The sequence below is a fragment of the Simochromis diagramma genome, unplaced genomic scaffold, assembly GCF_900408965.1.
Source record: "Simochromis diagramma unplaced genomic scaffold, fSimDia1.1 OVJJ01000685.1, whole genome shotgun sequence".
Lineage (NCBI taxonomy): Eukaryota > Metazoa > Chordata > Actinopteri > Cichliformes > Cichlidae > Simochromis > Simochromis diagramma.
This window is the reverse complement of record NW_024387477.1, coordinates 5,711,575-5,725,704: the sequence shown is the minus strand read 5'-3', so window position 1 is coordinate 5,725,704 and position 14,130 is coordinate 5,711,575. Positions and strand designations below refer to the sequence as shown.

Here is a 14,130-nt window from a genome sequence, read left to right as displayed (position 1 = left end):
CTCAACTTATCAGAAAACACAGAAGTACAGTTAATTAAAGACCTACGTGGACCACAACTGGTTTCACAAGAAAAGTTACTTAATCAGCAATAATGGACAAGCTGAATGATCAAAAAGTGATAAACTCACTGGCTAAAATTAGAGCTAGAGTTATAACTGTTAAGTTTGGATTAACAATTGAAATACAGTCCTGTGCAAAGGTCTTTTCTTTATATATTGCTAAGAAACCTGGAAACAGGTTTATTCAAACATGCAAACATACAGGGTTACAATATGCAAGGCAAATCAGAGTTTGCACAATTATAACAAGCGTTAAGGTAAATATTTGGTATGACCACTTCTACGCTTCAGAGGACTGCTTGCATAAGAGTTCAGACTTCTTTAGTTTTTAAGGACATGACTTTCAGATACTGTTAATCTCTAGTTTAGTTCCACCCCTTTTGTCCTCCACTTGAGCAGTTTTCTCATTTTAAAATTTTGAAGGACACACTATGCTGCGATATGTCAGGTTTTCACCTATAGATCTGTGAAAATCACCTTGTTGGTGCAAAAAATTAATTCTCAAACTGTGTTTAAAAATTTAATTTTATACTGATTATTTGTGAAGTTGCTTGTTGACCACAAGAGGCAAAAATAACATTCCTCTGAAAATGGTCAGGTACTGGACTAAAAAGGAGTTGAAAAGCAGACAAGTGTCCAGAGAAAAACTTTGAAAGACCTTTTTAAACATTATATCAGTGTTATAAGAGATCCATAATAAAGATTTGAAGTGGTACAGGAGTCCTTGTGACTGGCCGACAAAAAGATAAAATGCTGGGGGATCTACCTGAGCTATAATGCATCTGGTAGCGCGTAACTTTTCTTTGATTTACAGACGGCCTTTTGAACACCGTCTCGTTACTAGCACAAATTAAACTCCCATCAAGTAAATGTAATTTCCAAGCCAAGTGCAGATGCTTCACTTTTGCTGCTTGAAGCAGTTTTGAATGAGGCTAATGACACAACACACCAAATAACACACACCATTAGCAAATTTCAATCAACTGTTTAATGTTGTAGATAAAGAATCTTGATGTGTAAATCAAATCAAAATGGGAATAATGCAAAATTTCATTTTCTAGAAGGATTTCCATGATCTTACATTTGCATATACTAGTGTTTCAACAATCCCATTTTTGAGAGGACCAAGAGGATTTAAAGTAGAAAAGAAAATGCGTAAAACAAACCTCTACGGATATATATATGTATATAATAGGAAAAAAAAACAAAACAAAAAACAGCAAACAGATTTTGGTCATTTTAATGCTTCAGACACCGATGCAAGGCTACTATGTGTTAGTGTGCTCAGCCTTATGAGCCCTTGAGAGGAGGGTTGTGAGTAGAAAAACACAACTTAAATCCTCCTGAGGCTGCAGAATCCACCGCCTTCTCCTCTGGTCAGTGAATTATTTATCTCAGCGTCGACACACCAAAAATGTCAGGCAGTCAAGATTCAATTTTGATTATCTATCAGTCATCACAAGGATCAGGAGGCAACCACCGGCAGGCACTTGAACCACTGAAGTGCAATGTTGTGTACATCTATAGCATAACGAAACTGGCATACAGCTGGATGGGACTGTTCATGATGTGCTACCCGATGACACAAATGCAATCCAACCAACATGCTGATCTGAAACATGGCAGGTTAGTGCTTCCTCTCACACAATCGTCTGTACCTGATAAGTCACTAAACACACAGACTCGGACTGATGGTGGCTATGACAGAAAATCTTTTCAGGACTCCTGCTCCTGCTTTAATGTGCAACATTAATCAACATGGAAGGTGTCGTGTACCAAAATGCACTGATGAACATCTAACAGACAGCTGCATTTTACAATCTTAACAGTCTGAATCAACACTTGAGGTTTGAATGAATTTATCTTGGTGTCTTGTAGCTCTGAAGTTCTCACTGGCCTTAATAGATTGAAAACAAAAACAAACAAACAAGAAAAAAAAAATGAATCAGATGAACAAACAGAACTGGTGAAACAACTGCATCTGCCATCTGTACAGACAGTACACTTGGCTTGAGGCACAGGCATATTTGTACCAAGCACAAAAACTCCATCCTCGCAGCCATTTTCAACACTGCAGTCACATTGTCGCCTTCAAAGAGGTTGACTGAAGAGAAAAGGCAAAGGTCTTTCAGGCACTCTACTCCTGTATAAGGCTTTTCTACCTACTGATTATCTCATTTGGATGCTAACTGATTATAATTATCAGAAGAAAAATATAGCTATATACCAATAAGAAAGGCAAATTCATGGTCTTGCAGGTGCAACTCCTCAAATTCAATTGATAGCGTTCACTGCAAATAATTAATTACTCCAGCTGCAGGCACATTTGAAGTCTGGATACTTATGTACAAAGAGAAGGTGTCAATGTGCTTTGTTATAGTTCTTAATTCATATCAGATTTGGTCTACATGATACAATTCTTCACATTGTCACTGCCTCTCATATATGAGCTTCATAACTTATTGTTAGGGCTTCAGATTTCTATTTACACGTTGAAGGAAGAACGATGACATTAAAGAAAAAAAGAAAGAGGTAACCTGACATCCTTCAATGTTTGTTAGGAAGTTAAAATGGCAGATCAAGCTATCGAAATTCATGATTCATCAAGTTATCGACATTATATAGCAAAAGGAAAAAAGGAAAACAAACGCAGCTAGTCGTGTTTTTTTGCAATTCTGGTGATTTCATTTGATTGAGGTTATAAAGCAAATCCCCCTGACATTCTCTCAGTGGCACTTTCTTCTTTCTGCTCACTGATATACAACTAACCTACAAGGCACACCATCATCAGAGTGCCTGACCATGAATCCAGACCTGACAGATCATTCGTTCAAACGCACGCACACACTCATTCACTTAGATCCAAATCATATTACTATAAAAAAAGAGATTGCAGGGTGTTGGTATTATGATAGTTGACATTATTGACATTCAAGTACTCTTTGTTTGCAGCTCTTAACAATCCTTCACCAGTGGACGGAGAGGGAGACTGCCACTGCTCCTCTTATAATCTTTGCTCTCCAGTTCCATCACTTTCCAAAATTTCCAAAGTCAGCAAAAGCATCTTGTTTGGGCTGCTGGGCCATCGCAGGGTTCATCCCCATCCCCATCCCACCAGGCATCCCCATGGTCATACCTCCCTGTGGCATCCCCATGTTCATCCCACCTTGATGCATCCCCATGTTCATCCCACCTTGATGCATCCCCATGTTCATCCCCATTCCCATCATGCCCTGATTGGGGGCCATGCCCATTCCCATCCCCATCCCCATGCCAGCACCAGGGTGCATCATGGGATTAACAGGAGGTCGGGCAGCTGTAGGTCCCAGACTCATATTGGAAAATCCCTGGGAGAGCATGTTGCCGGGTGCCTGGTTGCCTGGAAATAACAAAAGAGAAATTCAAATTTTAAAAAGACTTAAGCCAGAACCTGGACTGTGAGGTTGTTGCCATTCATGTCAGATCTGAAGTACTAATCCTCTCACCTTGTTGGAGAGTGTTGAGACTGGGCTGGGCTGGTTTGGGGGGCTGCATTCCAGGGCCTAGGAAGTCCAGGCTGATGTTAACAGAGTGATCTGACCAGGTGGATGGAAGGGATGCTTTGGCTCCTGCACCTTGAGATGACACTCCCTGCTGAACAGGCTGGAGAGACTGCATGGGCTGTGGTTGAAGAGGACCCCCCATTGTCTGGAGGGGCTGGCACAGATAAACAAGCAGGCAAAATGTTAGAAAAAGAGCTCATTTGTGCCAAATTCATAAAAAAAATTAAGAGATGCAGTTTTTACTTCATTATTCAAGCCTCTAAACCTTTAGCATGACCCACTTAACCTCGACAGAGGGAAATCTACCCGAGCCTCTTTCTTAACTCAATAAAAACATATCATTTAAAATAAATAGAGGAAATGGAAGAGGTGAATGTCCTCCCCCCTTTAAAGTAGGTCAACACCCTTTTTACATGAAGATACAGTCAACATATGTGAACTTTCCTTGGACTTTTAATGTTTTTGTGACTCAAATCTCATTTTTCTCATTCGGTGTCAGTAAAATGAGGAGTGGGTGGTTATGGAAAGGTCTCAGGGGAAGATGAGCATCTGGAGTGGCTGCACATTAACTCTCCACCATCCCGCTTGTCCTTTGTCTTTCAATCACATGAAGTATGTCTCCATCACACAAGGAGGTCAAGGTGCAATGTTAAAAAGTGGGAGTAAGAGGATAAATGGAAGTATTTGACCCTTAGTGATAATAGTTATCTAGCTTGTCACATCTGGAATTAATCTATTATAAACAGCATGTGAAAGAAATTTTGCACAGCATTTGAATTTGTAGGCCAAGAGCAAACAAGCATGTGGTACGATAAAAGGTACACATTTTGAATTCACAAAAACATGCTTAATTCAGATTCGGCATTGACAAGATCTAAAAATATTGCTGAGGAAAATCCAGATCTAACCACTCGAACTTACTATTGGAGCTAGCAATGTCTCATATCTCATGCTATGCTTTATATACACCACACACTAATCCATATCTCTAGCGCTGTATCCATGAAGCCTAAGAGTCTGTGACCCAAGAGATTTTGATTCCACCTGTATTCTATTTACACCCGATAGGAGTCTTGTAATGATATGTAGAACAATCAATAATTTAACAAGGATGTGTGTATGAATGAGTGCAATCATGCATACCTGTGACTTAGACTGGGGTAGGACCGTGGTGCTCACACTCTGTGTGTTGCTCATGCTAAAGCTGAGGCTCTGAGAGGAGGTGAGAGACTGTGTTGGCCCCATCAAGTCAAACAGGTTTGCTGAGGCAAGACCAGAGCCTGAAGCTGGGGCCGGGGCAGCAGCTGGGGTGGCAACAGAAGGACCTGCATTCATGGGTGCAAAAAGGTCATTTCCACTCATGTTGCCAGTCTGAGCAGATGCTGGCATCTGACCTCCAGGAAAAGCATTCCATTCTCCAAAGTCTCCATTGGGGTTAGAGGGTTGTGCTGCTGCAACAAGGAAGGCAGAAAAACAACAAAAACAAAAAACAGACAGCTGCATGAGTGTCTTTATTTGCCATCGAAACAGTGATATTTGTACTGTGAGCCGTGCAAATATATGATTCAGCAAAATCACAAATCTGAGCCTGACAGTAAACAATAGAAAGCTAAATCTTAACTAAGAGGTTATGTTTTTGAGGACATTCTCAGTGACCACTGATAGCTCTTTTTAAATTTTTATTGAACTGGCCTGGCCTAATGTCTCTCTCCCTCTCTCAGTCTCTCTCATCTTTCTCCACCCCCACCAACTTCTTCCTCTGTCCCCATCTCCTTGTCATCCATAACAGGAGTTGATGTGTGTCTGTTCTTATTATGCAGAGCAGGTAGCAGGCTCCATATGGCCAGGGCTCCCTCCCAGAATCCCTCTGAATATTCTAGTGGTATGGTTGCAACAGGACAGCATAGACATGCACACACACACCAACAACACACACACACACACACCAACACACACACACACACACACACCAAAAACTTTTAAAACCAACCCGAGGACAGTCCAGCAGAGGCAGCAGGTGAGGAGAAGTCGGCAAATCCACCGATCAGGCCTGCATTGAGAAACAGAAATAAATTTAAAACAAGTGAGCTCCAGGTGTCATTCCACCATAGTTAGCATTCCCTTAGTGTCAGAAGTGTAGGAGGGAGGGGAGGGGGAAGCAGTGAATAGGTGGAGGGGACCAAACATCTGTTCAGTGCTTCTGCCCTCTCCATTCCCTAGGGACTCCTCCAAAAACATCTGGTGCACTTAGTTCCTATACATCAACTCCCTCCTCCTGCTGTCCCCAAAAAATGGGAAGCTGCTATCAGCAGCTGGGCACCACACTTTCAGTAGAGTCTAGTGTGTTCGTGCAGCTACTCTGGAGTTTTTTTCTTTGTGGTACTGTAACGCTGAACTAAAACGGTTAGTCCTGGATTTACTGGTATGTCACAATTGCAGTGACTGGAAGGTATTTTTCATTTTGGGCAGAGACCATCAGTTTCTTTAAGGATCCTGTCCAATTTGTCTACTGGAAAATTTTTATTTATTTTTTTTACTGATAATAGTCTCATCAATCTTCTCATAAGACGGGTTATAAGTGTGCTTCACAAAAGGTTTCTCAAACTTAGTGACATTATACCTGTGGCAGCAGGCTGACTAGGTGTTGTGTCCACCATCAGTAGATCAGCAAGGGCAGCATTGGTTGGCTGAGGGGCTGCGGCTGGCTGCATCTGGAATTAAAACAAACAACCAAAAAATAAAATAAGAAAGCTAAAAACTCAGAGTAAAGACTCAGAGTAAACATAACCAGCCTCATATCAATAAAATCTTCTCTCATTTCATTTGTTGAAGAGCGCTATTGCTACCTGTTTGGCGGTGGTATCTGGGCTCTTGTCTCCTGTGTAATGGGCTGCGGCCCCAAGGTCTACTTTCTTGGATGGCAGCCCTCCTCTCTTCCGTGTTGCTGTCGTCTCTGTTGCTTGGACAATCTGTAGACTTTTTGTGGTAACAGTCTCCTCTTCATCTTTGAACTCTTTTCTTTGCTGGCCATTGTGAGATGATCGACCCCTGTCCTCCTCGTTGTCACTAGGGACAAAAACAACATGAGAGGTAAGGTGACCAGACACAATCATTGTACACATTCAAGAAACCCATCAAGAAACACACAAAGCTCTGTGATCACATCTTCAAATGTCTTTGTCCTAAATAGCAACAAGAAACTTTCCTTTTGTGTTTAGTTTCCTTGCATCAGATCGGAGGCTGTATCCTACCTGAATCGATCTGGTGAGTCGTCTCTGTCCTTCTTTCTAAACTTGTTTATGGTGTCATCAATGGTGGTGCCAATTTTGTCACTGATTTCCCCCAGCTTATCACTGAAGGGGAATGGCCCTTTTTTCTCCCAGTCATCATCCCACTTTCTATCACCAGAGTCATACCTGTCCCCCGCTATTAGTGGAAAAAGAGAAGCAAACATGAGTTGGACATCATAGGATATCAGGTTATACTTCCACACCAAAAAGTAATCACATCAGTTCCAGCTGCTCTTTTCCCAACACCTCTATTTACAATATGTGCACATCTGTGGACTTACAGTAGCCTCTGTGTCCCATGCTGTCAGAGGATACACCAATGTATTTGTCTTTATTCTTCTTTGCCTTTTTCCGTTCTTCCCTAAGCCTGTCATCATCCTGAACAAACTCCACCATCTCCTTCACCTTCTGACGTACATTCACACCTTGGTCCTTCCCATTCTCATCTAAGGGTAGCAATTTAAGGAGAAAGAATAACAAAACTGATTAAATTACAACAGTAATACACAAAATCCAGACACAGACAAAGAATAATAATTATTGTGTCCTTCCTTCTAAACAAAGTCTAAAATACACACATGGTTTGGGCCACTGAAAGCAGCTTTACAGTAGTATGCGCTAAGAGTTTCTGGACTAAGCACTGCTTAGGGCCTCCTTCCTCCTTCCATTCATTGCAGCCCACATTAAAGCTGTTGTTGATACAGAACTTTTCACCTCATTACAACAACATTCAGCAAACAAAATGTCTAGCCATCTAAGATCTAAATTAAAAAAAGAAAAAAAAAAAAAGACCAGAATGATACCTTACCTACAAAATGGTAGCTTTCTAGTGATCTCAAGTCATACAGATGTTCTCTGGCACTAGTCACAACCCTTTCAGACCCGTTCCTGATGAGATGGGCTAACAGTAATAGAGACTGAAGGGAGGGGGGAAGAAAAAAATGAAATTGGAAATTAAAAAAAAAAGATTTAAGATTTTATTTTTAACTTCAAGTTTGGAGTTAACCCAGTTTGTTCAAGTTGTGATTCTTGTGTCAGACTTTCGTTTACTCTCAATCACAGTGTTTCAAACAATGTGGTTTGTCTTCACATCTCTTGCTGAGTGAAATCCATCAGTAGGTTATTTGTAAAAAAGCTTAACCCAATCTTAAAGTTCTTGCTGATACCCGATTATTGCTAAAAGTAAGGAGAAAGGCCTTTAAAGTTAAATCAAATCTATTAATTTTAGTTTAGCAAGTCCAAAGTGTTCCACATAATGAAAAATGTTCTCAGCACTTAGGTCTTCAAGCTTTGTTTCACAATTAATGCAAGAACATGCGTTTGTGTCATGTTACAACAGCACTGAGGCAGACCTTGTAGACTCTCCTCCAGTTCTTTTTGTTGTCCCGCAGCATGCGGGCCCACAGCATGTTCATCACCTCTGGGAACTGTTCATACATGAAGGTGGCTCTGTTTATAAAAAACAAAACAAAACGGGGGGGTGGGGGGGAATTAGACTTTTTACTTTCATGTTAAAAAAAAAAAGAAAAAAGAAAAAAAGAAGCATATCTGCAATTAAGCATATCTGTGTATGCATAGTTGCATAACAAGAAAGCATGAACAGTAAAAGCCAGATGAACTCAAACACTGATGTCCACTTTGAATATGATAAATAATCAACAATGAACACTTGGGGGTTTAATATTCTCATTGTTTGCAGTTCTGTGCAGGAAAAGACTTGAGGTCAAACGGGACGCTTGAACATCAAAAAACATTTTTTGTAAAAATAGCTTCTAAATGAGTCATTAGAAACTTCTGTGTCACTCATAACTTCGGGGCTCATACGTTTTTGACAAAGCTTTCTGCACTTAAAGAAAGTCACGTAAGACACATCAGAGGTAGTTCACGGGAGTTCTTAGACATTCAGATGCAGGCAATTTACAGCTTAACTTTTAAACTATAATTGTTTATGGTTGTTTATTCAGAAACGTTCTGCTGACTTTCAAAGAAGCCCTGTTTCCTGTTTTGATGAGCGAGGAGGCTTAAAATCCAGTAAGAGCTGGATTTGTCATAGAAGCCTGATCTTTAAAAATAATGTTCATGGAAATGCAGATAAAGGGATGTAAGGTTTTCTTTTTATTTACAGTGGGTGCTTTTCAGTAAAACATAAATGAAATAAACAATAAACCTTACCTAGAAATTTCACTCATCAGCTGTCCTGATGGTCCCCAGGGGTCATCATTGGTGGCTTCTCTCACCTTAGACTCCACCTCGGAGTAGTTCATCACCACATTGGTTCTATAATAACAAACAAAAACAAACTTCAATTATAATACATTTTATTTGTCATTTCTGCTCAAAGTATGCACCTGCACCTCAGCCCAGCAAGACCAACATGAATGACGGTACAAAAATCATATAAAATCAGAGACTTAAAGATGCTTAAGCCAACCACAAGTGCCCTTTTAAAGGCTAAAAGAACAAAAGGATCACATGTTTTCATAACTCCTTGTCAAAACCTAAAACAGCTGACCACACAGGCAAATGCACAATGCGTTCAGTGTAAACACATACATGCAGGCTAAAATGGCGATGAATAAAACAAGAGTTGCTGACTGATTTTGAGCTCTAGTTAGAAACTAGTACAACAGGAATCAGAGACTCAAATGGGAAGAAATCAAAACAATTAATCTCTCTAAGCATTTCAGGCTAAAATCTGTGTTCCAAATATATAGGACTTCATATATTATAAAAGACTAAAGAAGTAAAAAACGCAATCACAATCAGTACAGAACTAACAAAGGCTAATCAAACTCTGCCTTATATTTATCCAGGATTAGAGTCTACAAATCTTGTTTCTACTTAAAAATATAGCCAGCATTCTGTAAGGGAAAGAAAAAAATATCACGTCTTAGCTTCAGTGTGTATAAGGGTTCCACCAAGATCTTGAAAAAAGCAAAGGACTTTATAAGTTCTTCTTTACCTTTTTTTATAAAGTTCATTTCTGCTTCTGTAATTTCTATTTACATCACCTGCTGTGCATTATTTGACAATGGTGTACTTGTGTTTTTTAATTGAGATTTTGCATCTTTATTTGACTAATCGCCGTTCGTGTAAGGGGATTTAATTTAACATGTCATTTGGCATCTAGTCAGTCATAACTGGATAAACTGGTTATCTAGACAATTCCTGCAGTGTTTGCATTAAGGGAAGCAGTATAGCCACTATCCCAAATTGTATATGCAACGTAAAACTGAGCCACAACCTGAGACCTTATTCAGATTTAGAGTATTAACTTAAATAAACTTGTTTGTTACAGAACCGCAGAACTATGATCAATAATCATACAGGCATCGTCTTTAAAATAAGTAAGCAGGCCCTGCAGCAGCTTTAGCAATAAAATGTGGCAAGGCAAATAAGCAATTTGAAATTTCTACAACCTCCTCCTTCACTACTGCCACATCAGCAATAAACAGCACAGCACCTGACAGAGCAACACTGATTTGATGCCATATTGTTAACAAGGATACACCCTCTCTGTGGTTTTCAGGCAGACTGCATTGCTAAAAGTTGCAGGGTATGGTTACAACTCTGACAACATACTCTCTTTTGTAAAATGTGGCTTAAGCCATGAAAAGTATTTGAAAATTACCACGCCAGAGTCCTTTCACAGCTAATTAAAATAAGCCTCTGGGCCCAACCATGGATCACAGTCAACATTTGCTGAGAAGTCCCAGACAGACATTCAAACATTCTATATCCAAGAGTTTTCAAAGGATTCTGGTTACTCCATGTGTAGTTATAACTTTATATATCCAGAATTTCTCTAGCTAGTTAGGGAAAATGCTAACCTGCCATGCATGAATGACAGACAAAAAATAAAAGGCACTGATGCAACTGCTTATCTTCACACAGAGGTTGCTGCTGTTCTAGATATCAGCTAGATAAAACGGAAGCTGTGATACTCTCAGTGACACACAATCACACATATTTCCGCTGCTATACTGCTGAAGCATTTCCCTTGCTCTTCATTGCAACTGCACTTTAGTTCTTATATTAGTGTTAACTTTACTCATTACAAAAGTTAAAAAAAAAAAAGAAAACAAATCAGCATTTTACTCATTATATTTAACAAAAAAAAAAAATGCACATAAAACCCTCTGATTAATCAGAGGAAGAATGCAACAATCAGTCTTAATGACTCAGCATTTATTGACACTTTATGAAAACAAGTCAACAAGTTCCCAATTTCAAAGGTCTCAAGACACGAGCTCTTACACCACCCAGTATTTCAAATAAAGCCAGATTAGAATGACGGCGCACTCATTCAGGCATAAAAATAATCTCTCTTTTAGTCTGTCAATTCAAATTGCTTTATATTATAAGTTAAAATAAAAATGGTGCAGATGCATCAGAAAATAAATATATGCAACAATATACAGTATTTATACAATACTGCAGGATAGTGTGATCTATATAACATTAAGTTTAGTAAATAATTTACATGCTTCTGGGTGTGTGTGTGTGTGTAGATGAATGAATGTCTGGCACGTCATGACCACTGTTTTTACAAGTTGCGGCATCTTTATACATCTATGCCTCGTCTCCTTTATCTCAATTGAGACTTAAGTTCTTTCAAATGTGGAATTACTGAGTTAAATTTTGTAAAGTAAATATTTCCTTCTTTGTCTGACTCGCTCCAACAAAAGCAAAACATGCTGCAAAAGGTCACACACAGAGGGGAGTCAAGTGCATCCACAGGATTGCATTCTTGGATAGACTTAACACACTATTGTCTGACTGTGCACAATAAGCCACTAAGCCCTTGAAAGAACAAAAAATAAAAATACATTTTTAAGAAAATCGTGCAATAGCCTACAAAAGCTTCAGAGTACAGTCATCAGCTGAAAATAAACCAGCAGCCAAAGGAGAACAAATGTGCTGAACAAAGGTGTTGGCTTGCTCTTTGATAAAGCTAGGTAATAAATTACTGCCATGGAAGCTTTGACCAACACTCCCATCAAACTATGCAAAAATGCACCGGAAGCAAACAAAAGAGAGAGAGGGAGAAAGCTTGACATCCACCAACAAGTTACAAAACCCAGCAGATGACTGGTCACTCATTAATAAATACTCTGTAGTGGCTCTTTTAAGTAGAAAAATAAATAAAAACATAAAGCACCCTCAATAACAGTAAAGCCAACTCAAATAACAACTGTCGTAAGTTGTGGTCAAACTTCTTAACACACACTTACGTTTACTGGGAACTAGTTGCCACCAACATGATTGTAAGCCAAAAGTGTAAAGGTAGTTGTTTTTTTAGGGTGTGTTTTTATTTTAATACACACTCTGCTCTTCCTGCCCCGAAAAACATCCCTCATTGTTTTATTGACTTTATCACCATCATTATTATTATTAATATACAACAACTTAACTAATAACTTAAAATTAAACATTTTCAATACATGTTGAAATAAGGGCACACACGAAGATAATGGAATCTAAACTAAAGATAAAAGGGGGAAAAACTAACACGATGTGTTAATTTATGTATTTATGTGTATGCTAGCGTGACGCTGGTGGAAAATCTACAACAATCTAGACAATTGTTATATTGTAACTTAACGACGAACAATTTAACTTACAACTCAAGGGCTCTCGTGCAACTACCACAACGTCGTGTGTAACTTAGCTACAAGTGTCAAGACGATCGTAAAGCACTTCTACCTTAAATTAATTAATTAAAATGTATTTCCAGGCAGTAGCAGCTAAACAGGGGTTGGACGACAAGTCTGTTTCACATAACTCCAAAAACACCCATTGTTTAATTATTCAGCCTGGGAGCTGTCAAACTAGCTTAGCTGGCTAGCCTGGTCAGCTAGCTACCCACCCAGTCAACAGGCTACATAATTAGCTTGTTAGCCAAGCAGGTTAGCATGCGCTTTCGGAGAAAACGAACAAATGACAAGCGCAGTCACACCATATCCTTTTAGTTACAGTTTAGCTGAACGACAAGGCAAGAAGAACTGTAAGAAAAACAAGACACCCACACTTAAAACAAGAAGTATGGTGTTTGTAAAAGTCAGTTAACTAATTCGCTAGTAGCATACAGGCTAGCTAACTTGTAAAGAATGACGTGACGTCAAAGTTTTGGGTACGTGTCTCTTTCAAACAGGTAAACTACAAGCACAAATAACTCGTTACAGCCGTACTGTGATAAGAAGATACTCACGCTTTGTCAACCAACTCCCTAACTTTCCACATGTTCAGCATGTTGGCTCTGAGAAAGGGGGCTTAACGCCTCGGCAAAAGCCTTTACTCCAAACGAACACCGACACCAAACCTTGAACTCTGGAAAGTAAACTATTCTTCACCTCGCTTTCAAGACAGGAGGCGCAAACGCACCAGCAAGCAGACAGGAAAGGTTACTATGGGAAATGCCCGTGCAACGTCATCAAAACTGCGTAAAGCAGGATTGGAGTTGTAGTTTATAGCATATATTCGGACACCACCTTGATACATGATTACATTAACCTTTATATAAAGTTAGAGAAAGAGCTTTCGCAAATTATTCACATCTATTAATGACTATGGGGATATTTAAATAATGGGAAAAACGTTCTAGGACGTAAACATATTTTTAGAATAAGGACCTCTCACTGAATTTGAGAAATTGTTAAATTAAACAGTAAAGTTAAAAAACAAAACATAACAAGTAAAACACACTAAGACCCCATATAAAGTACTTATAGTAATTCTGATTTAAGCAATAGATTAGTGATGTCAAACATAAGGTCCAGGGGCCAGAATTGGGCCAACAAATCAGCCGGAATTCTGCTGATATTCTCTTTGAAAAAAGAGAATATATATAGATATACATTTTAGACTTTTAACTGTATTTTTACAACTTTTACAGCTTTTTCTACTAATAAAGACCTACCCCATAATCACCATTCATACTACACCAAAGTAATTAAGTAACAGAAAAACAATTAAATAACAATTCTTACCCATCAGCTGTAACAAGCCTGACAGGGTATTGTTGTCAGCCAGGTGGGTGGAGTGGATGCCAAAATTTGTGAATGCGATAACTTGAGAACAAGGTGATGTAGAAATTCATACCATAGGCGCATCTAATAAAGCTTGCGGACAAGTTTGACTCCCAGTGAAGGTCAGAGATCAGGTTTTCTGAAAAATTTCTGAATGCCATAACTCAAGAAGGAAGTCACCTAGGATTTTCACATTCATACCATAGGTGC

The 14,130-nt window shown here is 39.1% G+C and overlaps 1 protein-coding gene across 2 annotated transcripts; it reads right to left on the bottom strand.

The window, feature by feature from the left end:
* Positions 1–1,030: 1,030 nt before the first annotated feature.
* On the bottom strand, positions 1,031–13,314 carry clint1a (clathrin interactor 1a). Of its 2 annotated transcripts, none has more exons than XM_040015512.1 (12): positions 13,104–13,314; positions 9,065–9,169; positions 8,245–8,341; positions 7,701–7,809; positions 7,174–7,338; positions 6,854–7,028; positions 6,449–6,668; positions 6,223–6,313; positions 5,593–5,652; positions 4,746–5,050; positions 3,546–3,756; positions 1,031–3,439 (listed from the first exon to the last, which is right to left on the bottom strand). In XM_040015512.1, the coding sequence occupies exons 1-12, from the start codon at positions 13,142–13,144 to the stop codon at positions 3,090–3,092; spliced, it is 1,929 nt and encodes a 642-aa protein (XP_039871446.1). In that variant the 5' UTR covers positions 13,145–13,314; the 3' UTR covers positions 1,031–3,089. The 2 variants fall into 2 exon arrangements, with proteins under 2 accessions (XP_039871446.1, XP_039871445.1); XM_040015511.1 differs by having other exon boundaries at positions 4,746–5,053; positions 13,104–13,313.
* Positions 13,315–14,130: the final 816 nt, after the last annotated feature.